Source organism: Balaenoptera borealis (assembly GCF_965194805.1).
Source record: "Balaenoptera borealis genome assembly, chromosome: 3".
NCBI lineage: Eukaryota > Metazoa > Chordata > Mammalia > Artiodactyla > Balaenopteridae > Balaenoptera > Balaenoptera borealis.
Genome location: NC_138866.1, coordinates 117,372,600 through 117,400,067, shown reverse-complemented (window position 1 = coordinate 117,400,067; position 27,468 = coordinate 117,372,600). Strand labels below are relative to the sequence as shown.

General features: G+C 37.9%; 1 protein-coding gene and 1 long non-coding RNA gene across 11 annotated transcripts in view; one reads left to right on the top strand and one right to left on the bottom strand.

Moving 5' to 3' along the window:
* The window catches only part of LOC309624843, a 33,359-nt gene extending 7,538 nt beyond the window's left edge, over positions 1–25,821 (top strand). Inside the window, exons 2-3 of the long non-coding RNA XR_014242141.1 lie at positions 19,391–19,505; positions 25,506–25,821. This is a non-coding gene — a long non-coding RNA (uncharacterized lncRNA). The remainder of the gene's footprint in view (positions 1–19,390; positions 19,506–25,505) is intronic.
* The window catches only part of KIF23 (kinesin family member 23), a gene marked incomplete at its 3' end in the record, with an annotated part of 40,961 nt that continues 30,285 nt past the window's right edge, over positions 16,793–27,468 (bottom strand). For 3 of the 10 annotated variants that reach the window (XM_082383283.1, XM_082383285.1, XM_082383291.1), the window contains 13 exons: positions 26,511–26,590; positions 26,307–26,426; positions 25,958–26,084; positions 25,469–25,627; positions 24,694–24,851; positions 23,878–24,051; positions 23,418–23,597; positions 22,822–23,133; positions 19,823–20,053; positions 18,895–18,977; positions 18,624–18,702; positions 17,922–17,992; positions 16,793–17,198 (listed from right to left, as the gene is read on the bottom strand). In XM_082383283.1, the coding sequence (XP_082239409.1) occupies positions 17,183–17,198; positions 17,922–17,992; positions 18,624–18,702; positions 18,895–18,977; positions 19,823–20,053; positions 22,822–23,133; positions 23,418–23,597; positions 23,878–24,051; positions 24,694–24,851; positions 25,469–25,627; positions 25,958–26,084; positions 26,307–26,426; positions 26,511–26,590 (1,790 nt within the window). Of the gene's footprint in view, positions 17,199–17,917; positions 17,993–18,623; positions 18,703–18,894; positions 18,978–19,822; positions 20,054–22,821; positions 23,134–23,417; positions 23,598–23,877; positions 24,052–24,693; positions 24,852–25,468; positions 25,628–25,957; positions 26,085–26,306; positions 26,427–26,510; positions 26,591–27,468 lie in introns of those variants that run through there. The other 7 variants (XM_082383288.1, XM_082383290.1, XM_082383289.1 and 4 more) reach the window with 5 other exon arrangements.

Here is a 27,468-nt window from a genome sequence, read left to right as displayed (position 1 = left end):
ATTCACCTGTGAAGCCATCTGGTCCTGGACTTTTGTTTGTTGGAAAATTTTTAATCACAGTTTCAATTTCAGTGCTTGTGATTGGTCTGTTCATATTTTCTGTTTCTTCCTGGTTCAGTCTTGGAAGGTTATACCATTCTAAGAATTTGTCCATTTCTTCCAGGTTGTCCATTTTATTGGCATAGAGTTGCTTGTAGTAGTCTCTTAGGATGCTTTGTATTTCTGTGGTGTCCGTTGTAACTTCTCCTTTTTCATTTCTAATTCTATTGATTTGAGTCTTCTCCCTCTTTTTCTTGATGAGTCTGGCTAATGGTTTGTCAATTTTATCTTCTCAAAGAACCAGCTTTTAGTTTTATTGATCTTTGCTATTTTCTTTGCTTCTGTTTCATTTATTTCTGCTCTGATCTTTATGGTTTCTTTCCTTCTGCTAACTTTGGGTTTTGTTTGTTCTTCTTTCTCTAGTTCCGTTAGGTGTAAGCTTAGATTGTTTGAGATTTTTCTTGTTTCTTGAGGTAGGCTTGTATTGCTATAAACTTCCCTGTTAGAACTGCTTTTGCTGCATCCCATAGGTTTTAGATCATCGTGTTTTCATTGTCATTTGTCTCTAGGTATTTTTTGATTTCCTCTTTGATTTCTTCAGTGATCTCTTGGTTATGTAGTAATGTATTGTTTAGCCTCCATGTGTTTGTGTTTTTTACGTGTTTTTCCCTGTAATTGATTTCTAACCTCATAGTGTTGTGGTCAGAAAAGATGCTTGATATGATTTCAGTTTTCTTAAATTTACTGCTACTTGATTTGTTACCCAAGATGTGATCTATCCTGGAGAATGTTCTGTGTGCGCTTGAGAAGAGTGTGTAATCTGTTTTTGGATGGAATGTCCCGTAAATATCAATTAAATCTATCTGGTCTATTGTGTCATTTAAAGCTTGTGTTTCCTTATTAATTTTCTGTTTGGATGATCTGTCCATTGGTGTAAGTGAGGTGTTAAAGTCCCCCACTGTTATTGCGTTATTGTCGATTTCAACTTTTATAGCTGTTAGCAGTCGCCTTATTTATTGAGGTGCTCCTATGTTGGGTGCATATATATGTATAATTGTTATGTCTTCTTCTTGGATTGATCCCTTGATCATTATGTAGTGTCCTGCCTTGTCTCTTGTAGCATTCTTTATTTTAAAGTCTCTTTTATCTGATAATGAGTATTGCTACTCCAGCTTTCTTTTGATTTCCATTTGCATGGAATATCTTTTTCCATCCCCTCACTTTCAGTCTGTATGTGTCCCTAGGTCTGAAGTGGGTCTCTTGTAGGCAGCATATAGATGGGTCTTGTTTTTGTATCCATTCAGCGAGCCTGTGTCTTTTGGTTGGAGCATTTAATCCACTCATGTTTAAGGTAATTATCGATATGTATGTTCCTGTTACCATTTTCTTAATTTTGGGGGGTTTGTTTTTGTAGGTCCTTTTCTTCTCTTGTGTTTCCCACTTAGAGAAGTTCCTTTAGCATTTGTTGTAGAGCTGGTTTGGTGGTGCTGAATTCTCTTAGCTTTTGCTTGTCTGTAAAGCTTTTGATTTCTCCATTTGAATCTGAATGAGATCCTTGCCGGGTAATCTTGGTTGTAGGTTCTTCCCTTTCTTCACTTTAAATATAGCATGCCACTCCCTTCTGTCTTGAGTTTCTGCTGAGAAATCGACTGTTAACCTTCTGGGAGTTCCCTTGTATGTTATTTGTTGTTTTTCCCTTGTTGCTTTTAATAATTTTTCTTTGTCTTTAATTTTTGTCAGTTTGATTACTATGTGTCTTGACATGTCTCTCCTTGGGTTTATCCTGTATGGGACTCTCTGCGCTTCCTGGACTTGGGTGGCTATTTCCTTTCCCATATTAGGGAAGTTTTCGACTATAATCTCTTCAAATATTTTCTCTGGTCCTTTCTCTCTCTCTTCTCCTTCTGGGACCGCTATAATGCAAATGTTGTTGCATTTAATGTTGTCCCAGAGGTCTCTTAGGCTGTCTTCATTTCTTTTCATTCTTTTTTCTTTAGTCTGTTCCGCAGCAGTGAATTCCACCATTCTGTCTTCCAGGTCACTTATCCGTTCTTCTGCCTCAGTTATTCTGTTACTGATTCCTTCTAGTGTATTTTTCATTTCAGTTATTGTATTTTCATCTTTGTTTGTTTGTTCTTTAACTCTTCTGTGTGTTTGTTCTTTAATTCTTCTAGGTCTTTGTTAAACATTTCTTGCATCTTCTTGATCTTTGCCTCCATTCTTTTTCCGAGGTCCTGGATCATCTTCAGTATCATTATTCTGAATTCTTTTTCTGGAAGGTTGCCTATCTCCACTTCATTTAGTTGTTTTTCTGGGGTTTTGTCTTGTTCCTTCATCTGGTACAAAGTCCTCTGCCTTTTCATTTTGTCTGTTTTTCTGTGAATGTGGTTTTCCTTTTACAGGCTGTAGAATTGTAGTTCTTCTTGCTTCTGCTGTCTGTGCTCCTTGTCTTTCTCTTTCTGAGTTACTTCACTTAGTATGATAATCTCTAGTTGCATCACGTTGCTGCAAATGGCATTATTTATTTCATTTTTATAGCTGAGTAATATTCCATTGTGTATATGTACCACATCTTCTTTATCCATTCATCTGTCGATGGACATTTAGGTTGTTTCCATGGCTTGGCTATTGTGAATAGTGCTGCTATGAACATAGGAGTGCATGTATCTTTTTTTTTCTTTCAATCAAAGGGAGAAGTTATCTTTTTCTTAAATATATGTTTTATTTATTTTAGTACATTACAGTTGCCATTCTTTTTGATACTCTAATTATCTTGTTTCTGACCGGTGGGAACCATTTCCAGTTGTCTCTTGAGTCTTCTAATATCCCGATAGTCTTCAATAGCTTCTTTGACTTCTGATATTCTCTTTTTTAAAAAAATATTTATTTACTTATTTATTTATTTATTTTTGGCTGCGTTGGATCTTTGTTGCATGGGATCTTCATTGCAGCATGGGGGATCTTTCATTGCGGCACACGAGCTTCTCTGTAGTTGTGGCATGTGGGCTCAGTAGTTGCGGCATGCGGGCTCTCTAGTTGTGGCGCGCGGGCGCCAGAGCACGTGGGCTCTGTAGTTGTGGCGTGCAGGCTCCAGAGCACATGGACTCTGCAGTTGCGGCGCGCGGGCTCTCTAGTTGTGGCTTGTGTGCTCAGTAGTTGCAGCGCGCATGGTCTTAGTTGCTCCATGGCATGTGGGATCTTAGTTCCCCGACCAGGGATTGAACCCATGTCCCCTGCATTGGAAAGTGGGTTCTTAACCACTGGACCACCAGGGAAGTCCCAGGGTGCATGTATCTTTTTGAATTACAGTTTTGTCTGGATATATGCCCAGGAGTGGGACTGATGGATCATATGGTAATTCTATTTTTAGTTTTCTGAGGAACTCTCATACTCTTTTCCATAGTGGCTGCACCAACTTACATTCCCACCAACAGTGTAGGAGGGTTCCCTTTGCTCCACATCCACATCCAGCATTTGTTATTTGTAGATTTTTTAATGATGGCCATTCTGACAGTGTGAAGTGGTACCTTATTGTAATTTTGATACACATTTATGTAATAATTAACGATGTTGAACATCTTTTCATGTGCCTATTGGCCATCTGTATAAGAAATACTTTTTGAATTAAATTAATACTTTGTTCCACAAGTTGTTTTATAACCGTAGTAACAAAACCTGAACCTTAGAGTGCGAGAAAGGTAAATTATAGGCTCGTCTCAGTTATGAATGTAAACACATTCCAAAATAAAATATTACTGTCAGTTATATCTCAATTAAACTGGGGGAAAAAAGCCAAAATATTAATGAACTGAATCTGTACTGTATGTAAAAATATGGTATATCATTACTAAACAGGATAGTTCAACATAATGAAATCTATTAAAAATAATTCATTAACAAAGAGGAAAATCTACATGAACTTCTTATAGACTCAGAAAAATCACTTGATAAAATTAAGTAACTATTCCCATAGATTGTAGAAAACTGGGTTAGAAGGTAACTTCCATATCCTAAGGTATCTACCAAAAATGTACAGTAAACATCATACTTAATGATGAAACTTTAGAAACAAACTCCTTAAAATCAGGAACAGAAAAGGATGCCTGTTTTCTCTGCTTCAGTTCCAATTACTATTTTAGAGTTTAGCCATCTCCGGAAGATAAGAAAAAGTATTAAAATTGGAAAGTCGTAAACTTCATTATTCATAGATGATATGATTGTTTACCCAGAAGTTCCAAGAGGTTCCATAGACAAACAGTTCAGATTAATAAGTAGTTTGGCAAGGTTACTAGAGTCAAGATTAATATACAAAACCCAGCAGCATTCCTGTACTCAGCAGAAGTCAATTAGAAGATACAATATTAAAAGATATACCTCATACAATAGCAATTAAAGTCATATGGTTTCTAGGAATAAATCTAGCAAGATGTGGATGGCCATCATTTTAAAAGTCGTAAAATTTTATGGAACAACATCAAAAGCAAACTAAAAAGAGTGATACATTCACAGATGGAAGGATCTTTTTTTTTTTTTTTTTAAATTATTTTTGGCTGTGTTGGATCCTGGTTGCTGCACGCAGGTTTTCTCTAGTTGCGGCGAGCGGGGGCTACTCTTTGTTGCGGTGCATGGGTTTCTCATTGTGGTGGCTTCTCGTTGTGGAGCATGGGCTCGAGGCGTGAGGGATTCTGTAGTTGTGGCTCACGGGCTCTATAGTACAGACTCAGTAGTTGTGGTGCACGGCTTAGTTGCTCCGTGGCATGTGAGATCTTCCCGGACCAGGGCTCGAACCCGTGTCCCCTGCATTGGCAGGAGGATTCTTAACCACTGTGCCACCAGGGAAGTCCGTAAGGATCTTAAAGTGGGTAATTCTCTCCAAATTGTGTAATGTCAATCAAAATTCCATTATGCTTTTCAGTGGAATTTGACAAATTGACCTTAAGTTTTAATGGAAGGATCAAAGGCCATTAATAGCTTTCTACGTTATAAGGGAGGATTAACTTTAATGTAAATTTCACTGAGGGCACAAACTGTGGTTTACTGCTGCATTTCTTATTCCTAAAACAGTGCCTGGCACATAGGAGGTACTCAGATAAATACATATGGAATTAATTAAAAGTGTTATTGACATACAAATAAACAGACCATCAGAACAGAGAACCCAGACATACACTCTATTTGTAAGGGAACTTGGTAAGGTCACAGGTATGGCTTTATAAGTGGGAAAGAGGTGGTTAGGAGGAAGAGTACCTTTTCAAAAACCAGCAGTGGGACAACTAGTTTTCTATCTGTATGGGAGTGGGGAAAGAATGTTTTTAATTCCCTCCTCATACCATACATAATGTGAAAAGCAAAACTATAAAATTTTAGAGGAAAACATAGGAGTTTTTCTGTGATATCAGTGTATGAAAATTTTCATTAGGCACAGAATAGAAAGGAAAAGATTGATGTGTTTGATAACATTAAAATTGAAAACTATTCTGTTGGCCAAAAGGTTCATTAGTTTTTTTCCGTAAGATGGCTCTAGTAGCACTCAGTTGTCTTTAACTTCATTCAAAACAATTTTGTTAGATTGTATGTGACAGTTGAAATATCAGCATGCATTTAAAAAAAGATTTATCAAAATTGGTAAATTTTTGTGTAGCCATTTTAATATTGAAGATGGAAGAAAACATTTTTGGCATATTATGCTTTATTATTTCAAGAAAGGTAAAAACACAACTGAAACGCAAAAAAAGATTTGTGCAGTGTATGGAGAAGGGGCTGTGACTGACCGAACACGTTAAAAGTGGTTTGCGAAGTTTCGTGCTGGAGATTTCTCACTGGACGATGCTCCACAGTCATGTAGACCAATTGAAGTTGACAGTGATCAAATCGAGGCATTAATTGAGAACAGTCAACATTATACCACACGAGAGATAGCCGACATACTCAGAATACCCAAATCAAGTGCTGAAAATCATTTGCACCAGCTTGGTTATGTCAATCGAAATGGCCTACCACCAACCACACCAAAGGCTGGTCTTTATCCAAAGAAGGTGATGTGTATTCGGTGGTATTGGAAGGGAGTCCTCTATTATGAGCTCCTTGTGGAAAACCAAACGGTTAATTCCAACAAGTACTGCTCCCAATTAGACCAACTGAAAGCAGCACTCCATGAAAAGCATCCAGAATTAGTCAACAGAAAATGCATAATATTCCATCAGGATAATTCAAGACCACATGTTTCTTTGATGACCAGGCAAAAACTGTTATAGCTTGTGGACTTCCCTGGTGGCGCAGTGGTTAAGAATTGCTTGCCAAAGCAGGGGACACGGGTTCGATCCCTGGTTCGGGAGGATCCCACGTGCTGCGGAGCAAATAAGCCCGTGCACCACAAATACTGAGCCTGCGCTCTAGAGCCCGTGAGCCACAACTACTGAGCTCATGTGCCACAACTATTGAAGCCCGGGCACCTAGAGCCTGTGCTCCACAACAAGAGAAGCCACTGCAATGAGAAACCCGTGCACCACAACAGAGTAGCCGCCTCTCGCCGCAACTAGAGAAAGCCTGCACGCAGCAGTGAACACCCAACGCAGCCAAAAATAAATAAATTTATTTAAAAAAAAAAAACTGTTACAGCTTGGCTGGCAAGTTCTGATTCATCTGCCATATTTACCAGACATTGCACCTTCAGGATTTCCATTTATTTTGGTCTTTACAAAATTTTCTTCATGGAAAAAATTTCAGTTCTCTGGAAGACTGTAAAAAGCATCCAGAACAGTTATTTGCTCAAAAAGATAAAAAGTTTTGGGAAGATGGCATTATGAAGTTGCCTGAAAAATGGCAGAAGGTAGTGGAACAGAAGGGTGAATACGTTGCTCAATAAAGTTCTTGGTGAAAATGAAAAACGTGTCTTTTATTTTTACTTGAAGACCGAAGGCACTTTTTGGCCAATCCGATAAAAGCCAAAAGTCTGAAAAAACCAAGTCTGAAAAACTGTCACAGCCAAGAAGAGCCTAAGGAAACACAATGACTGAATGTAATATGGTTTCCTGCGTGGAATTTTGGGAAAGACAAAAGATATTAGGTAAAAACTAAGGAAACCTAAATACAATATGGACTTTAGTTAATATATCAATACTGGTTTATTAATTGTAACAAATATATTGGTGTGTTAAAAAATAGGGGCAGCTTGTCAATCAGTGGGGCTTAACCGCTGGTTGTGGCCAGGGAAAGAAACAGTCAAAGAGAGCCCTGCCGAAATCACTGCCATCCCAGAGTGACTATGCATGCTCAAGGCTGCTCCATCTAAGAGCAACGTTAGTTGTTTCGCAGTGTGGGGAGAAAACAGACTTCACTAGACTCATCAAGCCAATCACTAAACAAATAAGCAAAAAGCCAGAGAACCAATACCTAGTCTTGCTATGTTACCTAAAATGTCTAGTTTCCAAAGGGAAAAAAAAGAATGCAAGACATACAAAGAAAGGAAAACCTACATGTTTGGGGAAATAGGCAACAAAAACTGCCAGTGAGAACAATCGCATATTAGATTTAATAAAGACCTTAAAGTAGCCATTATAAATATGTTCAAAGAACCAAAGGAAACCATGCTTAAAGAAAGAAAGGAAGAAGTGTTGACAGTGTCTCATCAAATAGAGAATATAAAGAGATTATTAAAATTAATGACTTTTTCAGTAAATTTCAAAATTTTTCAATAAAGATATCATTAAAAAGAAAAAAAATAGGGACAGCTAGCTGTGAGATATGTGGGAACTCTCTATACTATCCTCCAATTATTCTGTAAGTCTTAAACTTTTCTAAAAATTAAGTTTTTATTTATTTATTTGGCTGCACCGGGTCTTAGATGCGGCATGTAGGATCTTTGTTGCGGCATGCGGGATCTAGTTCCCCGACCAGGGAGGATTGAACCCGGGCCCCCTACCTTGGGAGCGTGGAGTCTTAACCACTGGACCACCAGGGAAGTCCCTTAAGTTTTTTTTAAAAAAATACTATAACCAAAGTGGGAAAAGAAAGTCAGATTGGGAGAAGATATGAGGCCCAGAGTACCCAAAGGATATATAAAGTTCTACAAACCAATAAGAAAAGACTAAAAACTAGTCCTGTTTTGTAAAACATCAGAAATTATCAGGTGAAATTGACTAGGGCTAAGAAATGTTTAGTTAAACTATAAAAATGAGTCACAGTCATTAGCAAAGTAGTTAACAGCTTTGATGTCAGACTTGGGTTTAAAAATCAGCTCCATCATTTATGACTTTGGGGGGGTCCTTGAGTGGGTCATTAACTCTTTCCATCTATTTCTTCACCTGTAAATGATAAATAACACCTTTACAGGGCATCAGAGACTGAGCATCCAATTAACTACAGCTATTCTTCATGACTATTTAAGAGAGCTATTTAAGCAAAACATCAACTGCCCATGCATTTCCCTTTATTTTGTGTAGTTCAGGGGCTTACTAGATTCAACATACTGTTCAGACAAATTCTACTACCCCACGTTCCCGTATCATAGTAAAAACTTCCTGTTAAGATGTATTTCACAGGAATTCCCTGGTGGTCCAGTGGTTAGGACTCCACACCTCTGCTTGGGACCCGGGTTTGATCCCTGGTCAGGGAACTGAGATCCCAAAAGCCACGTGGCATGGCCAAAAAACAAAAGTATTGCAATATGATATTTAAAAAAAATAAAAATAGTCAAGAAATAGAAAGATGAAATACAGTAGCATCTATTGAGAGAGGTGCTCTGAAGCATTTCTAGAAACACACCTATGACACTGCTTACTACTATACTATTAGTGACAAGAAAGTGGATTTTGTCTTTTTCCTTAACCTTTGAATCTGTGTTTGGCTAGGACTAATATCATGCCTTCACTATTAATAAAAAACAGATAAACTATAATTTTAGTAATAAAAAGGTTCAGCCTCAAAAAAAAACAACTAACTTATAGAAAAATGTATGTTCACCCAGATAAGAATGGATATTTCACCATGATGTTCAATAGTACTTCTAATTTATGTTGTCCCCCAACCTTGTTTTTTGTTGAAATGTCTAGAAGAGCATACTTAATACATATATATTATGGTTGTCAGGCAATTCGTTGAATTCATGAATTCAGTGGCAAATTATTTTATATTATCTAGTGCTTTCTTTTTTTTTACAATTGCAAAAATCTACTTTTCATTTTTTATTGAAATATATTTGACATATAACCTTGTGTAATTTTAAGGTGTTCAACACCTTATAATGTATAGTTAGATCATTTATATATTATAATATTGCCATTGTAGCAATACTTAGCACCTCTATCACATTTCATAATTATTCTTTCTTTTTACTAGTTGGAATAATCAAGTTCTAGTCTCTTAGGAAGTTTGATGTTTATAATACAGTATTGTTGTCTATATTCACTGTACTGTGTGTTATATCTCTAGGGCTTATTTATACTTGTTGCAAGTAAACTTAACATCTTTCCTGTCCTCCCACCTCCTATCCCCAAGTAACCACCATATTACTCTCGAGTTTTACAAGTTTGGCTTTTTAAAATTCCACATATAAGTGACATCAGACAGTACTTCTCTAACTTATCTCGCTTAGCAAAATGTGCTCAGGGTTTATCCATGTCGTCTCAAATGGCAAGATTTCATTCCTTTTTATAGTTGAATAATATTCCATTGTTATTATATATAACACATTTTCTTTGTCCATTCATTCATTGGTGGATGCTTAGGTTGTTTCCATGTCTTGGCTATTGTAAATAATGCTGCAGTGAACATGGGGGTGTAGATATCTTTTCAAGGTAGCATTTTCGTTGTCTTCAGATAGATACCTAGAAGTACTTATTTATTATTTATCTTTGATGTCTGGATCATATGGTGGTTCTACTTTTAATTTTTTGAGGAACCTCCATACTGTTTTCCATAGTGCCTGCACCATTTACATTCCCACTGACAGTGCGTAAGGGTTACCTTTTCTTCACATCCTTGCCAGCACTTGTTACCTCTTGTCTTCTTGATGATTGCCATTCTTAACAGGCATGAGGTGAGCTCACTGTGATTTTAATTCGCATTTCCCTGATGATTAGTGATATTGAGCATCTTTTCATGAACCTATTGGCCTTTTGAAAGTATTCTTTGAAAAAATGTCTGTTTAGTTCTTCTACTCACTTTTTAATCAGATTGGGGTTTTTTGTTTGTTTTTCTGATATTGAGTTGTATGAGTTTTTTAAATATGTTTTGGATATTAACGCTTTATCTGATACATAGTTTGTAAAAATTTTCTCTCATTTTGTAGGTTGCCTATTCATTTTGTTAATTGGACCTTACTGTGCAAAACCTTTTAAGCTTGATGTACTCCCATTTGTTGCTTTTGTTGTTTGTACTTTTGTTGTCATATCCAAAAAAATCAATGCCAAAACCAATGTTGAGAAACTTCTTCCCTATGTTTCATTCTAGGAGTTTTATAGTATCAGATCTTATGTTTGAGTCTGTGATACATTTTGAGTTAATTTTTGTGAGTGATGTAAGGTATGGGTTTAATTTCATTGCTCAACATATGTTAATCCAGTTTCCCAGCACCATTTGTTGAAGAAACTGTCTTCTCCACTTTGGGTGCTCTTGGCTCCCTTGTTGAATATTAGTTGACCATATAGGCTGGGGTTAATTCTGGGCTCTTTATTCTGTTCTTGCTCTGTGTGTCTATTTTTGTGCCAGTACCATACTGTTTTTATTACTGTAGCTTTGTAGTACAGTTTGAAATCAGGAAGTGTGTGATACCTCCAGCTTTGTTCTTTTTCTTCAGGATTACTTTGGCTATTTGGGGTCTTTTGTGGTTCCATACAAATTTTAGGATTTTTTTTCTATTTCTGTGAAGAATACTGTTGATATTTTGATGGGGATTGCATTGAATCTATAGATGGTTTTCAGTATTATAGACATTTTAACAATATTAATTCTTCTGATCCATGAGCACAGATATTTTTCTATTTGTTGTGTCTTCTTTGATTTCTTTCAGCAGTCTTATAATTTTTGTTGTACATATCTTTCACTTCCTTGGTTAAATTTATTCCTGGGACTTACCTGGTAGTCCAGTGGTTAAGACTGTGCACTTCCACTGCAGGGGGTGTGGGTTTAATTCCTGTTCAGGGAACTAAGATCCCACATGCCACGAGGCACAACCAAAAAAATTAAAAAAAAAAAAAAAACTCCTAAGTATGTTACTGTTTCGATGCTGTTGCAAATGGGATAGTTTCATTTCTTTTTCATATGTTTTCTCCTTAGTGTATAGAAATGCAACTAATTTCTGTATGTTGATGTTGTATCCTGCAACTTTACTGACATCATTGATTAGTTCCAACAGTTTTTTAGTAGAGTCTTTGGGATTATCTTTATACAGGATCATATCACCTGCATTTCTATATACAGGAAGAGTAACTTATTCTTCCCCAATTTGGATGCCTTTTATTTCTTTGGCTTGCCTAGTTACACTATCTAGGGCTTCCAATACTATATTGAATAAGAATAGTGAGAGTGGACATCCTTGTCTTATTCCTGATCTTAAAAGAAAAGCTTTCAGTCTTTCTCCATTGAGTATAATGTTAGGTTTGCATTTGTTACACATGACCTTTATCATGTTTAGGTATGTTCCTTCTATACCCAATCTGCTAAAGGTTTTTATCATGAAAGGATGTTGTATTTTGTTAAATGTTTTTTCTGCATCTATTGAGATGATCAAGTGACTTTTATCTTTCATTTTATGAATATATATTATGTTTATTAATTTGCATATGTTGAACCATCCTTGCATACAAGGCATAAATCCCACTTGGTCATGGTGTACAATCCTTCTTAAGAGTTCTTGAATTCAATTTGCTGATACTTTGTTGAGAGTTTTTGTTCCTATATTCATCAGGGATATTGAACTATCGTTTTCATTTCTGTAGTGTCCTTATCTGGCTTTGGCTTCAGGGTATTGCTGGCCTCATATCAATAGAATCAGTTTGGAAGTATTACCTTCTCAAATTTTTGTAAGAGTTTGGGAAGGATTGATGTTGATTATTCTTTGAATGTTTGGTAGAATTCGCCAGTGTAGCCATCTGGTCCTGGGGTTTTCTCTGTTGGGAGGTTTATTATTACAGACTTAATCTAGTTGGCTATTATTGATCTGTTCATATTTTCTATTTTTTCCTGATTTAGTCTTTTTTTAATTTATATTTTATATTGGAGTGTAGTTGATTAAGAATGTTGTGTTAGGGCTTCCCTGGTGGTGCAGTGGTTGAGAATCTGCCTGCTAATGCAGGGGACACGGGTTCGAGCCCTGGTCTGGGAAGACCCCACATGCCGTGGAGCAACTAGGCCCGTGAGCCACAACTACTGAGCCTGCGCATCTGGAGCCTGTGCTCCGCAAGAAGAGAGGCCACGAGAGTGAGAGGCCCGCGCACCATGATGAAGAGTGTGGCCCCTGCTTGCCACAACTAGAGAAAGCCCTCGCACAGAAATGAAGACCCAACACAGCCAAAAAAAAATTAATTAATTAATAAAAAAAGAATGTCATGTTAGTTTCAGGTGTACAGCAAAGTAGTTCAGTTATACATATACATGTATCTATTCTTTTTCAAATTCTTTTCCCATTTAGGTTATTACAGAATATTTAGCAGAGTTCCCTGTGCTATACAATAGGTCCTTGTTGTTATCTGTTTTAAATATAGTAGTGTGTATATGTCAATCCCAAACTCCCAATTTATTCCTCCCCTTTGGTAACCATAAATTTGTTTTCTAAGTCTGGGAGTCTTTCTGTTTTGTAAACAGGTTCATTTGTATCCTTTTTTTTTTTTTTTTTTTTTTTAGATTCTGCATATAAGTGATATCATCTGATATTTGTCTTTCTGGGTTTTTTTTAAATATTTATTTATTTAGGCTGCACTGGGTCTTAGTTGTGGCATGTGGGCTCTTAGTTGCGGCACGCGTACTTCTTAGTTGTGGCATGCTTCTTAGTGGCGGCATGCAGACGCTTAGTTGTGGCATGCGAACTTTTAGTTGCGACATGCATGAGAGATCTAGTTCCCTGACCAGGGATCAAACCTGGGCCCCCTGCATTGGGAATTCGTAGTACCCACTGGACCACCAGGGAAGTCCCTTTCTCTGTCTGACTTACTTTACTCAGTATGACAATCTCTAGGTCCATCCATGTTGCTGCAAGGGGCATTATTTTGTTCTTTTTTATGGCTGAGTAATATTCCATTGTATATATGTACACATCTTTATCCATTCCTCTGTTGATGGATATTTAGTTTTCTTCCATATCCTGGCTATTGTAAATAGTGCTACAATGAACATTGGGGTGCATGTATGTTTTCAAATTATGGTTTTCTTTGGGTAGGTGCCTGGGCATGGGATTGCTGGGTCATACAGTAGTTCTATTTTTAGTTTTGTAAGGAACCTCCACACTGTTCTCCATAGTGGCTGTACCAGTTTACATTTCCACCAACAGTGTAGGAGGGTTCCCTTTTCTCTACACTCTCTCCAGCATATATTATTTGTAGATTTTTTGATGATGGCTATTCTGACCAATGTGAGGTGATGTCTCGTAGTTTTGATTTGCATTTCTCTAATAATAATTAGTGATGTTGAGCATCTTTTCATGTGCTTTTTGGCCATCTGTATATCTTCTTTGGAGAAATGTCTATTTAGATTTGGGTTGTTTTTGATTGGGTTGTTTTGTTTGTTTTTGATATTGAGCTGCGTGAGCTGTTTGTATATTTTGGAGATTAATCCCTTGTGGGTAACATCATTTACAAATCCCATTCTGTGGGTTGTCTTTTCATTTTAGATATTTTAAATATAGTAGCGTGGATGCATCAATCCCAAACTGTGAACTTATCCCTCCCCTTTGGTAACCTTTGGTAACCAGAAGTTTATTTTCTTAGTCTGTTAGTCTGTTTCTGTTTTGTGAGTAGGTTCATTTGTATCCTTTTTTTTTTTTTTTTTTTTTTTGATTCCACGTATAAGTGATATCATATATTTGAAGTGATTATTGGTATCACTCCTTTCTGTCTCCTTTCTTTTTTTTTTGTTTCTACCTTTGTAAAGTGGTGGTTTTCCTTAGTGATTTGCTCAGTCTTCCCCCCACTCCCACCCTTTTTTTTTTTTAATGTTTCATGCCTCTAGATTTTTGTTCTGTGGTTACCTTGTGGCTTATAATATATCTCATAGGTAAAATAGTTCTTTTCATGCTGTTGATAGCACCTTGTTCTCATTCACCTATAAAGATTCAACAATTTTTACTCCTCCCCTTTTATACTTTTGATGTCCCAATTTACTTCTTTTTATGTGTACTTTCATTTGTTTTTATGTCACTAATTAGCATCATTCTGTTTCAGCTGAAGAACTCCTTTCAGCATTTCCTGCATGGCAGGTTTTGTTTGTCTGGGAAAGCCTTTATTTCTCCTTCATAGCTGAAGGTCAACTTCGCTGGATAAAGTATTCTTGGCTGGCTGTATTTATCTTCAACACTTTGAATATGTCATTCCACTCTCTCCTGGCCTGTAGAATTTCTGCTGGGAAATCCGCTGATAGCCTTGTGGGGATTCCTTTGTAGGTTACTTTTTTTTTTAACCCCTGGATGCCTTTAAGATTTTTTCTTTTTTTTCTTTGATTTTTGACAGTTTCATTATAGTGTGTTTTGGAGGTTTTTTTGCATTGAGATAATAGGGTGTCCTGTTAGCTTCTTGGACTTTTATATCCAATTCCCTCCCCAGGCTTGGGAGATTCTCAGCTATTATTTTTTTAAATACACACTCTCTGCTCCCCTCTCTCTCTCTGCTCCTTCTGGTAGACCATTATTCTTATATTTATTTTCTCGTCATATATGAGAGTTCTCGTAGGTTTTCTTCACTTTTTAAAAATCTTAGTTCTCTCTCCTCCTGAGTCGTTTCTAAATTTCTACCCTCCGAGTTGCAGATTCTTTCCCAGATCTCATCTGCCTTATTTCCTAAGCTTTCTATACATTCTTGATCTCATTCATTGAATTCTTCAGCTCCAGAATTTGTCTGGTTCTTTTTAAAAATTTCAGTATATTTGGTAAACAACACCTTACATTCAGTAACTTTATTTCTATATTCTTGAATTGCCTGAGTTTTCTTGTAGCTCAGCAAATAAATCCTTCATCACAGCTGTTTTTAATTCTTTATCAGATCACAGTATTCTGTGCCTTCGGGTTCAGTTGCTGGAGAATTATTGTTTTTCTCATTGTGATACCATATCACCGTGATTTTTCATAGTGCTTGGTAAAATGTGCCCCTGCCACATTTTTCTTTTATTAGTTGCTTACTTTGTTCAACACTGGCAATTAGAAACCTTGCTTTTATTCTCCAGAAGGTGGCACCATAGCTCAAGTTTTCGGTTTCTCTACCTGAGCTGGCTCTGGGGCTGTGCTAGGGAGTGCCTGTAAAAAAGCTGGCAGCAGAGTGGGCACGTGTGGGCTCAGCCCCTGTGGTTGCCCACAGCCTGGCAGGGAGATCCTCCACTGCGGGGAGCCCCCAGAGGGCCATGCATGGACCTCCTGCTGAAATCTGAGGCAGACGGCAGGGAGTGAGATACTTCAGTGCCCTTTGTTCTTGTCTCCCTCTTTCCACTTCCACTCGTCAGGGAGGTGGCTCCTGAGGAATTCGTGCTGCTGGAGAGAAACAGGTTCGTCCAGCTGTGACCAGCCAGGCAGCCCCATAGAGGCCTCTGTGAGGGAGGTGGCCGCTGTCCCTGGCAGTGGGCGCCCAGTGTGCTCCTGCTCCTCCTCTGCCTCCAAACTGGTCTCCGTCCCGCTCCCCACAGTGTGCCTGGTTCTCTGTCGGGCTGGCTGGACTCCTGTCCACCCGGTGCTGCACTCTCCAGTCTAGCTTCCCACCGCGCCCACAGCAAGTGGGGCTGAGGCAGGCCCAGCAGCTCCCTTGGATCTGCAGCCCTCTCCAAGGTCCATCCACCTAACCTTCCGAAGGGCTCATCGGTAGAAATCTTTTGGATGTTCTGGTGTAATGTACAGGGGTACTTTTATTCAGTTATGAACGACCCATTAGTTGTTCCGTTTTTTTCCCTCTTTTATTTACAACTCACACTGCCGTGATGCTGCCATCACTTGCTCCTCTACCTTATATCTATGCATGTGAGTTGGGTATAATATCAATAATTTAAAATTTTCATACCTGGAGACTGATGAGTGCTGGGCTTGAAACCCTAAGTTGAATGAAGTAAAAGGAAGATTCCAAATCAAACACAGTCTGTGTGTGAAGGATTGCCCAGGGGCTGCAGTACACCCAGTGGGCTGGGAGAATATTCCTGGTTTTCAGCAGAGGAAATAGCCCCTTTTGAAGCTGTTCCTTTGCATGCTGAAACAGGTATCAACGTGGTGAGAGAAATTTCTAGTGCTTTCTTTTAATTCATCCCACAAATGTGCCAGCTAAATGCAAGGCACAATGCTAGGTTCTGGGACTAAGTGTTAAATTACTATCACACAACCTTGTATTTCTTAGTGCTTTTTGTTTCAATTCTTTTGGTATATCTAAATGTCAGAAAGTACATACATACAAAATTCAGAACACCTTCCTAAAATGGTTTTAGTATTGGCCAGTCTCTGACATCTTTATTTATTTTGAAAGTTTGAATTGTCAAATATATGTCTAAAGTGCATTCTTGCAGCTAATCAATAGCAGCATTTGTTTTGTTTATAAACCCTTAAGAAATATTCAGACAAGAAGTAGAAAAGTCACAATAAAAAGCAAAGCGTGATCTAGATATATTCTTCCTTAATCACCCAAGACAAATACATGCATGAATTAGTTTATAAGTATACAAGAAATATACAAAAAAAATAGCATTATAAAAAAGTTCATACGGCATGAGAAAGAGGGGTCTTTCTCTGCTATTAATATTAAATATGGCAAGGTGTATAATATAAAAAAAGTTTGTAGAATCCTAGATATCTTTGGAGCCATGGGGGAATCTTTATGTAGGCCAGTGTATGATGATATATCTGAGGTCTGTGGTATTCAACAAAGCTGGAGTTCTACAAGATGATTCATTCAGAAGACTCCTTCTGGTATTGCTTTGGAGACATCACCAACACAAGTGAAAATGTTCTTTTGTTATTGGGACTGTCAATTCATGGTTTCTTGCGCCTAAAATGAAAAAAAATGAAAACCAGCATTTAGTGCTGAATTTTGCAATGAACCTTTAGGAGGGCTTTGAGAGAATTCCTGTTTTATCATGGGAAGAGTTAAAAGTCCTTCAAAGAAAGCAAATAACTTATAAAATATGCTTATCTAGTATTAAATTTAAAAAACAGAACTTTCCATCTTTATCCTGTTGCATTGACTTTCCAAACTGCCTAAGGAATACGTGTGTCAAAAATGGACACATGGACCTGTATAGGTAGATATTTGAAAAGCAGCGGGTTTGATTAATATGGGGAGAAAAATGGGCCATAAATTCTGCCATTCTGTTTTATTTTAGCGAACACTTTTTGCTGTAACAAGAGGGGAATTAGGAAAGAATGAATTACACGAGGAGCTGTCATCCCTGACTCCAGCCTCCCATCCTCATAGCTGATCTCAGTTCAGCCTCTGAAAACTTTATGAGCACAGGCAAAAACAGGAACAAGAGCGAATGTTCTTACAGCTCTAATTGCTCTTATTCAGCACCCCCCGCCCCCGCCCCCGGGTTCTCAGCACTGCTACTGCCTAGCGCAGTCTGCCAGTAGGGCCCAGATATTCCAACGGGCAAACAAAAACCACATAGGTCCTCTAAAAAAAAAAAAAAAAAAAAAAAAAGTGGTTGGTAGGGAGAAGGGGTGGTGGGGAGGGAAAACACAGAGAGAAAGGCCACACATGGTCGGTACTCACTTGGGTTGTGCGTGGTGCTGATATCCAGGCCCCAGCTGAGACCCTGCTCTCATCTCTACAGCCACAGAACACTGAGAGAAAAACCACAGAAGAGGAAAGATTAGCTCCTCTCAGCAGTCTATTAAACAGACCTATTTAGATAGATTCAACCAAGGTGAAATCCAACATTGCTTTCTAGTCCAGTGCAGATACGTATGTTAAAATACCAATCAGGTACTTGAAATTTATTTGATGTGCCACAAAAATTGTGAGGTAGAAGGGTCTTTAGAGATCATACAGGTAAATCTCCTCATTTTCTATCAGGAAGAAGAAAGTGGCAAAGGCTAGAGCTTGGCCGGCTGACCCCCACCTTCCCATGATCTTTATGTGAATCTCTCCTCAGGAGTTAACAGTTGCACAGGGAAGTTCTTCTCCTGAGAAGATTCCCATCAGTTTGATGGGCATTCTTGTTATTCTAGGGTGATGCTCTCTGACTGGATTCTTGGGCCCTATCCCTCTACACTCAAAACGGGCTTTGCACTGAAGAGCTCCAGGAAAACCAGAGCAGAAAGACAAATACCTTCTCCGCTGTGCTGGGGACAGGCCTACAGGCTGCACTGGCCATGTGGGATCAGACCTTAGTTGTTTGTTTCAAAGAGCATGAAAAGCTACAGCTGTAGGGCTTCAAATATGACATCCCTAGCAAATACTTCGTCCTCCTACCCTTGTTTCTACGTCGGTCCATTCAGACTCTGTTCCATCTGGTTGGGCAGGTGCTCCTGTGGAAGATCTTCGTTTTCGACTACAGAAAAAGGGAAAACACAATGCAACAGTTATTTTTTGTATCTAAGAACAGGAAATATATTAGAAATTGGGAAATACCATATATACTCCTTCAGAGAATTGATACATTTTACAGGCTAGTCTGTTCCTCAAGAATGAGCAGCTAAGAAAATGACAGCCCTCTAAAGAAAGGAATTTGATGATCACTCACCCAGTTGGTGATTCTTGTTTCAAAGTCTCAATTTCAGTAAACTGGACGGATTGTCCACCACCCCTTGTTTTATAAACATCACCCTACAGCCAAGAGAAAAGGTCACCATTACACTTTTTATACATCCAAAGGATAAATTTAATTTGATATACATATGTATGTTTAAGACTCTGTTTTATGGAAACTCCCATCCACAAAGCCAGATGGTGCTTGGACTGCTGGGTCTGTACTGTTAAAATACTTTAAAGATTTGTGTACATATCTCTCACTAAACAAAAGAAGTCCAATGCAATATAATTAGTAGCATTCTTAATTGCAGAAAATAACATTCCTTTTTATTCAACCTATAATTTAAAAACTACACTAGAGATCAAGAAATCTGTCAGAAATTTGTAAATGTTAGAAGGCAATATACTTTCTTCTCTGGATGTACCCCTCCTCTCATATTCAAATAACAGTACAGTTGTTTTTGTTTTTGTTTTGCCGCACTGTACAGCTTGTGGGATCTTAGTTCCTGGTCCAGGGATCGAACTCGGGCCCTCAGCAGTGAAGGCGCAGAGTCCTAACCACGGACTGCCAGGGAATTCCCTCAAGTGACAGTACAGTCAAAGGTAGGAGTTCTTTGTTTGGTTTACTTCTTAAGTAGGGGTTAAAACAAAATACATATTAATTAAAAGCACATAATACATCTGGAGTTCCTCTAACAAATCTGAGACTCTAAGCGTCATTTGACGGAAAGGAGCAGATTTAGTTCCAATTTAGCAGATTCATAATCTAAGTAGTTACTTTAGTTTTCTAACAAAGAGGTTTTATCAAATACCCATTTAAGTTCCAGTTGACACTGCCTGTGTGTCATCAGAGGAAGAGTAAATGGTTTTTTGTTCAGTTGACTTTTTGAATATTTTCTTCTCTTGTGTAAATTTTTTACCTTAATTAGCTTAGTTTCAATCTCCCCATCGGAGGCTAGTTCCTGGTGGGTCAGCATGTACTTCTCACACTTAGCTAGTGCCTTTTCATTTGCAACAGATACAGTGATGGCATGAGGGACATGTGGCTGCATGACTGTTTCAGTTTGCAGGTTAGAGGCAGGCTTATGATCTACCCATCTGTCTCCCGCAGAGCGTGATCGTCTGTGTCGCAGACGAACTGGTGGTGCATTCTGATCAGGTTGAAAGAGGAATCAAGAAACAAGCATAACCCAGAATTAATTTAAGGGGGCTATTAGAAGTGCAGCAGTTTTGGCTACATTAGTTGGTGACAATATCAAAACAAATGCATGAACCTTTTCAAAAGCTAAACGTTACTCAGGCAATTCAAATGTTCTCTTTGTATTTAAACAAAACCAACGAACATCTTTTAACACCAGCTTGTGTATATGTATTATATATTCTACTAGGGAGCTTCCCTTTCAACAAAGAATGGAAGGAAAAGTTCTGGTCATGCCGCTAGTCTTTCCTGCATAGGTGGTATTCAGGACAAGTAATTCATTTTGCATTCTTAATCAAAAACCAGTATTTGTGCCTGTTATTGTGAGGTAATCTGTTAGGTCCATGACTATGTTAAAAGCTTCAGAAAGATCAGCAGAAGCCCTAAACATATCATAAGCCTCTAAACAAAAGAGAAAATACTCCTATTACAAACCAGGACCCTCCCCAAAGCTGATGGAGCTGTAGACTACAGAATGCTAAAGAACATAAGGTATAATGAGAACCTTGTGTATAAAATGATTAAAAGAATGTAAATAAAATACTTCTGAGTACTTTAAAAAATCTCAAAACAGAACTTTTTGAAAAGTTCAAAAAACAGTAATGGCTAAAACATACCAACTTTTTTCCCCCAAGCGTTTCATAAAGGTTCCAAGAACTAGATAAAGAATATACTGTCAAATCAGCCTCTATCATACAATGAAAAACTAAAGGCTTCCAGTAAAATGTTATATAACTTTAGGACAGTTAAATTTAGCACATTCAGCCTAAGGGGGGGAAAAAAAAAATCACATACAGAACATAGTTAATAGTTTCTTTGTAACTTTGCAAACATCTTTCTGTTTACAAAACTGAAAGGAAATGAAACAGTCTGCCACAGCCCAAATCCTTCCAAGCTGGTCAAGTATGAACATCTAATTTAAAATGCGTATATGGAGAACTGAAGTGTTTTTCCCTGTACGAGAAACAAGTGAAGCACTAGTGACAAATCAGGATACTAAAACATGGGCAACAGAGGTTGCCACTATGGATGCCCAAACCTCACAACAAGCAGGAAACTCCCCATTCTTAAAATAGCTTAATGCTGAAAAGGAAGAATGTGGCTCTCATGTCCTACCATTTAGCAAAGGTGACGGATTTCTCAAACACACTTAGCAATAAATACATTCTGAGACAAGCTTTGGAAAGATGACAGTCCTTACATTCTACTATCATTTATGAAATAAATGATATTTTAAATTTCTTCCTCACTGAAGTATAAATTCAGTCCACCTGACCTAATTTTTGACCAACAAACCTAGATGCATAGATACTAGCCTAAACTTTTCTCTGCTGCACTTCTAAAGAGATTTTGATTTCAAATGAAGAAGTTAAAGGACCTCTAGTAAATCCTCTTAAATATCTCATAGCCAAATTAGATATTACATTAATGTTGACCAGGCATAAGTAGGCCTTGAATAGTTTTCAGTCTATAGACTTGCATGAAATAAGGGGGATTTATTAGAGTTGATCAGAAAGACCAGCCACCATGATTTGCTCCCGAAAAGGGTTTAAAGCAAAATCTGCAAAGTAAAGAACTTAAGCGATTTTAGAATTATCCGTTGCCTTGGTAAATACCTTGTAATTCATCATCATCCCTTAATAATCAGGAATGCAGGCCACCTGAATGAAATTTTTCTGCACCCTAAATTATACAACAAGAAAATCTAAAGCAAATATTTACTGTAAGATTAAGTTGTTTAGAAGAAAAATTCTTAGAGATATATTAAAATTTTACTAAATGTAAATTCACAGTATTAACTTTGTCCACTTACTCAGATTCAAAGGAAAAGTTTACCTTAACCCTTAAGAAGAAAATATAGACATGACTTTGTTTAAACAAACACCCTTGAATGAGGCAGAGCCCTTGTAAATTGTAATAAAGGCCTTGAGATTAAAAGCAATGTATTGGAGATGGAAACCTTCCTTCAGCAGTTATAAAACAGCTGGCCTGGGCTCTTCAAAAAATAGTCAATGTCATGAAAATCAAAAAAGGGGAGGATGGACTATTTTATATTGAAAGAGATTAAAGAGAGATAATAACCACATATAATGTCACCTTGATAGGACCAAGGTTTGAAAAAAGAAAAGCCATTATTGGGACAACTGGGGAAATGTAAACATGAACTGTATGTTAGAAGGTACTTTTCAGGGTTAATGCTTTCTTAGGTGTGATGAAGATTGTGGTTATGTAGGACACGAAGTCTATGACTTACTGTCAAAGGTTCAAGAAAAAAAATATTTACAAATCTATTTTTCAAAATAAAAGTCTGGGAAAGCAATTTTAAAAATGAAAGTTCGAAAACAGCAAAAAGTCTAATTTGGGGAAGAGAAACCAAAATCAGAAATGGAAAACGTGCTCTTAAGACACTCAGTCACTGGCTTTGTGGGTGCTCATCAGTTTATGCAGCTGAAAAGCACATGTGACTCTGGGATGTGCCCCACTGACCTGCTTTCACTGAACACGAGGCAGTATTTCTGTGCCAAATGGGTTTAGGCTTTTTCAGATGAAGAGCTAGGCCTCAATTTCAGGGTGATTTGATCTTTCAAACTAACAGAAAAATTAGACCTTGTTTATATTAGAGCTCACCCATCTTTCCGTTGAACTTTCTGAACCAAGTTAAAAAAACACAGACGATTAAAATCTATTGCTACGATGCTTTAAAATAATACTGGCACTAACCCTGCTGCAGTGATCCTCTTCTATTTCTATCTCATTTCTGAGTGAAGGAACCACCTCCCTGCCTTCAGTCCAGTACATCCCTCGCCTTCTGTCTGACACGATACAAGTTTTACTTTGTCCTGGCTCCCGCTGCCTACGCCTTGCAATAGATGTGACATTGAGAGGTGTGTTGTACGCAGGAATTTTCTGCTCCCATTCCGAAATACAGGAAGCTACAGAAATGCTGCTGCAAGAGTTAGAGCGCCTATGTAGCTGTGGCTGGCTCATGAGTTGCTGGCCGTTGGAAATCTGAGCAATATAGTTACTAGAAGGCTAAAAAAATTGAAGAGAAATTAATGAGCAAGACTTGAAAAAGTGAAACAGTTCATTACTTTTCTATAATATTAGCACGGGAAGACAACATGATAATTTTTGTACTAAATTACTAACTTTTATACTAAATTTGTGTTTATACTAAATTTTAAAATATTTGTAAATAGAAATTTGAGAAAAATAATAATATAAAACAAAAAATTGATTCTCACAGAAATAGTCACCTAATCTGAACAAACTTTCTCTAGTACTACTAAGTTACTATACAACTACAAATAACTTACAGGTACTGGTGATGGAGAAACAGATCTTCGAGTAGCTTTTTCTCGATCGCGCTCCCGAGAGGGTCTCTCTGGCCTTTCAGTTTTGGGTTCAGTAACGATAGCCTTCAGTTGTTTCAGTTTTTCATCTTTCACCCAGAGTTTATTTTGCATCTCCAGCTGTTTGGCTGCCACTCGACGCTCCTGAAGATTATGTATGGCGATAAATATTCTAATTAATTCAGTTCTAGCAAACAAGTGCGCCAGTTTACCTGAACACTTTACTTCCTAAAGATGACAGTTCTCCAGTTCTTCATAATGCTTATTAATTTGTTGTGACTTGTAAGGGCAGAGGAAGGAAGGAACTGAATAGGGGCTGCTGTGGCCACCACCACTAAAACCCTACCCCAAGTACAAGTGATTCAGAATGCTACAATTAGAGGTGAATCATCCCTGACATGAGCACCGTGTGAATGACACTCACGCATTCTTTCTCCCACTTCATGGTTGTTTCTGTCACCATGCCTTGCAGCCTGGCTTCTAGTCTGCGCTTGTCAGAAAACTGTCGCTGAAGTTTCTGATTCTGGGTTTCCAGCTCCTGTTGCAGATTGCGCTTATCTTCTTCATAGATAGTCGTTGTTTTCTCTAAAATCTCAACCTGGGAAAGTAGCCCATTATGTTCAGCATTTGGTATGTAAACATTTCAAGTAGCTTTAAAATAATCTCTCTCATAATCTTCTTATGCAAGCATAGTTACGGAAAGAAAAATCACGGAGAAAGCGTTTCCTTCTAAAATTTCATCTGAATTCCCACCTCCATTCCTAGAAATGAGAACTTTTAAACAAGTTCCTCACTGGAAGATGAAGTTATAACTGATTTCATGTAAATTACTTTTCCTGAAAATTAAGGCCTAAAATTTAATTTTTAGGCTACTTTCAGAATAGAGAACACTATATTGGTTGAGATTAGCTTCTCTCTAGAATGAATGTGTACCCCCTAAATGATCCTCAGTAAATGAGAGAACAAACATTACACAGTAGTAAATCAAAAAGCAAGCTATAATCAATGCTACACTGTAGAACATTCTCTTCGATTGCTATAGAGTCTATCTCATAAAATTAAAGAGTGTATTATCCCTTTTATGCTTTTCACTCATATTTCCTCTTTTTGGGGATGGGATGAAGATTAGTAAATAACCAAATGATAACTCCCAGTAAGCAGCAGCTGCAGGCCAGTCTAGCAGAACGGCTAAGTCAGAGACCAGTGCTAAATATACATCCATTATAATACCAAAGCCAACCTTGTATTCTAAAGTTTTGTTTTTCTTCTCCAGTCGTTCAATTTCCGATTTCTGTCCTGAGATCACCTTTTCCTTTTCATTTAGTTTTCCTTGAACGTAATTTTCTTTATTTAAAACAGCATTGTCAAATTCTTGCAACAAAGCTTTAAAAGTAATAGCTGAAACAAGAGCATGCAGGCCAAGTTTACTCCGATTCAAAAATAACCAATGAAATCAACTTTTATGTGATGTGGGCAAGTTGTTATTTTTTTCTGAGCACATTTCCTCATTTCAAAATGGGGATTTAAATACCACTTATCTCACATTTTTCTTATGAAGATGATAAGTGTAAGTACATTCACTGAGCACTTACTATGTACCAAGCTGTTCCTGTCCTACATGATTTTCATACATTATCTCATTTATCCTTACAGCACCCTCTGAGGTAGGAGCAATTACAATCCCCATTTTGCAGATGGAAACTAGAAATAAAGGATTAAGTGATTTTCTCAAAGATAGTTATTATGATGTAATACATGTTAAATGCCTTGCAAATAAGTAACTAGTAGGAACTAAAAAGTAGCTGTTATCCCTTTGATCATCACTGTTGATTTTTGAAAGGGAGAAATTCATACTCACTTTTCTCTTTTGCTTTACTTTCTTGGAATATAAAATGATGCCTTGGGGACTGCTAAGTTCAGAGACAAAATAACCCTTCCTTGCAGATTCTATCCCAACATAGAACTGAATTCCCTGCAAATTTCTGGTGTTAAAATGACTGCAGTTTTGCCCTTACACTGTTTGTGAAACTCATCAATCATCATTTGTCGCAGGTGATGTCGTTTCTCGAGTGCTTCAACCAGCCTGGGGAGAGTCCGCTCGTCATTGATATCCAAAATTTCGCAGGATGGCAGAGGTGGAAAACTCTGCAAAACCACTTCTGAAACCAGCAGTTCTGTATTGAGTTATTAAAAATAAAAAGTTACTTACACAGGAAAAAATGTTATTCAAACAAGTTTTAACACTGTGGTAAGAGCCCCAGTCCAGTTAACATTGTACCTTGTTGGGCTGTCATTAATACTTCCTTAAAAATGTGTTATAAAGAAGGAAAAATGAAAAAAAGGTATATAATAAAAGAAATGTCACTTATACTTTGGTTCAGATTTTTTTTTGCACTTGTCTTTCGAGGGGAAAGGAAGTAAACAGTTTTCTTATGTGAAACAGATTTTTTTAAAAAGAGAGAGACAGAGACTCATCAGTGGGCAAATGACATAGCAGCTCATACCGTCTCCAACAGGACCTCCCCGGGCCTGGTTTCTGTATCGCCTTCCCGGCGTTAAACCACATATTGCCTTGTCTGTTGGTCTTGCTACTTCAACTTCTTGGGTCACTTCTGCAAATCTCATGACTTGCTAAGACACAAAATAAATGGGGTTTGTTTTTTTTAAACAAATAAGCGTATCCAAGTCTTTCTAAAGAAATTAGTAAATGAAACGGTAATAGATTGGTCATTAGTTCACTTCTGTAACTAATGGTTCTGTATCAGTTTAAAAAATGTTCAAAATGTTATTTTTCACATCCAAATGGTTGTTTTCTCTATAGAAAGTCAGACTCTATAAAGGCATTAAAATTACCAAGCTTTCTTCATAATCTTCGGCCTTTGGATTCACACACACGATCAGGCGTACTTTCCCTTCCCCGTCAAAGTAGTTCTTGAACAGATGGGTTAACTTTGAATCTCGATATGGAACCATCTATAAATATATTCAAATCCAAATACATAAGGCAGAAAATGCACACAAACAAAACTATACAAATGTCCAAAGGCTGCTGCTTACCTTGTTAGTTCCATACGTTTGGTTCTCTCTCAGGACCTCCATACATGTTCTTAGCGTCATTAGTGACTGATTAATGTTACCTGACAGAAAAATGTACACAGAAGACATTTGAAGACAACAATTGAGTAGCTAGAGTGTGGTCTGTTTGCCTATGAAATCCCTGCTTCATAGAACTAGTGGATGGAAATTACAAATGACAGATTTTAGTGGCTCAACTTAAAGAGCCGTCCATATCTGGCAGTGTTGCAGGAGAGGGTGAGTACCGTCCTTCGGGGACTCCTTCATAAAGACCCTCCACTGAATGCAGCATTATGTTTCATGACCCATAAAGTTTCTTCCAAATCTTAAATACTGTGATGTGAAAAGAGTATATTAGATACAGATGTTTAATATCCTCATAAGAAACTATTTTCTCTAAAGCATGACCATTTCAGGCTACAGTTGGCTCCATCCAGACACTGAAGTCTCCCCTGCACCAGGAGGAGCTCCTGTTTCTACCAGTCAAGTGTCTTGAGAGCCAACTAAATCTGTTCCCTCAGTATCTAAACAAGGGTTTCTTAGGCAGCATACTTGTTAGTCCTGGCCACTCGTTTGAATTTCTGAGTCAAGGCAAGTCTGACAGATCTATCAAGCCAACAATACAGGAGAGCTCACCTGCATAGACCCCAGAAGTACCTGAGAATTTTTTCATCCTGAAACCTTAAGGTCAGCTGACTCCACCATGCTTTCATTCTTAGCCACCTCTCAAAACACAGAGCTTGGGCTTCCCTGGTGGCGCAGTGGTTAAGAATCTGCCTGCCAATGCAGGGGACACGGGTTCGAGCCCTGGTCCAGGAAGATCCCACGTGCCGTGGAGCAACTAAGCCCGTGCGCCACAACTACTGAGCCTGCGCTCTAGAGCCCGGGAGCCACAACTAGAGAAAACCCGCACGCAGCAATGAAGACCCAACACATCCAA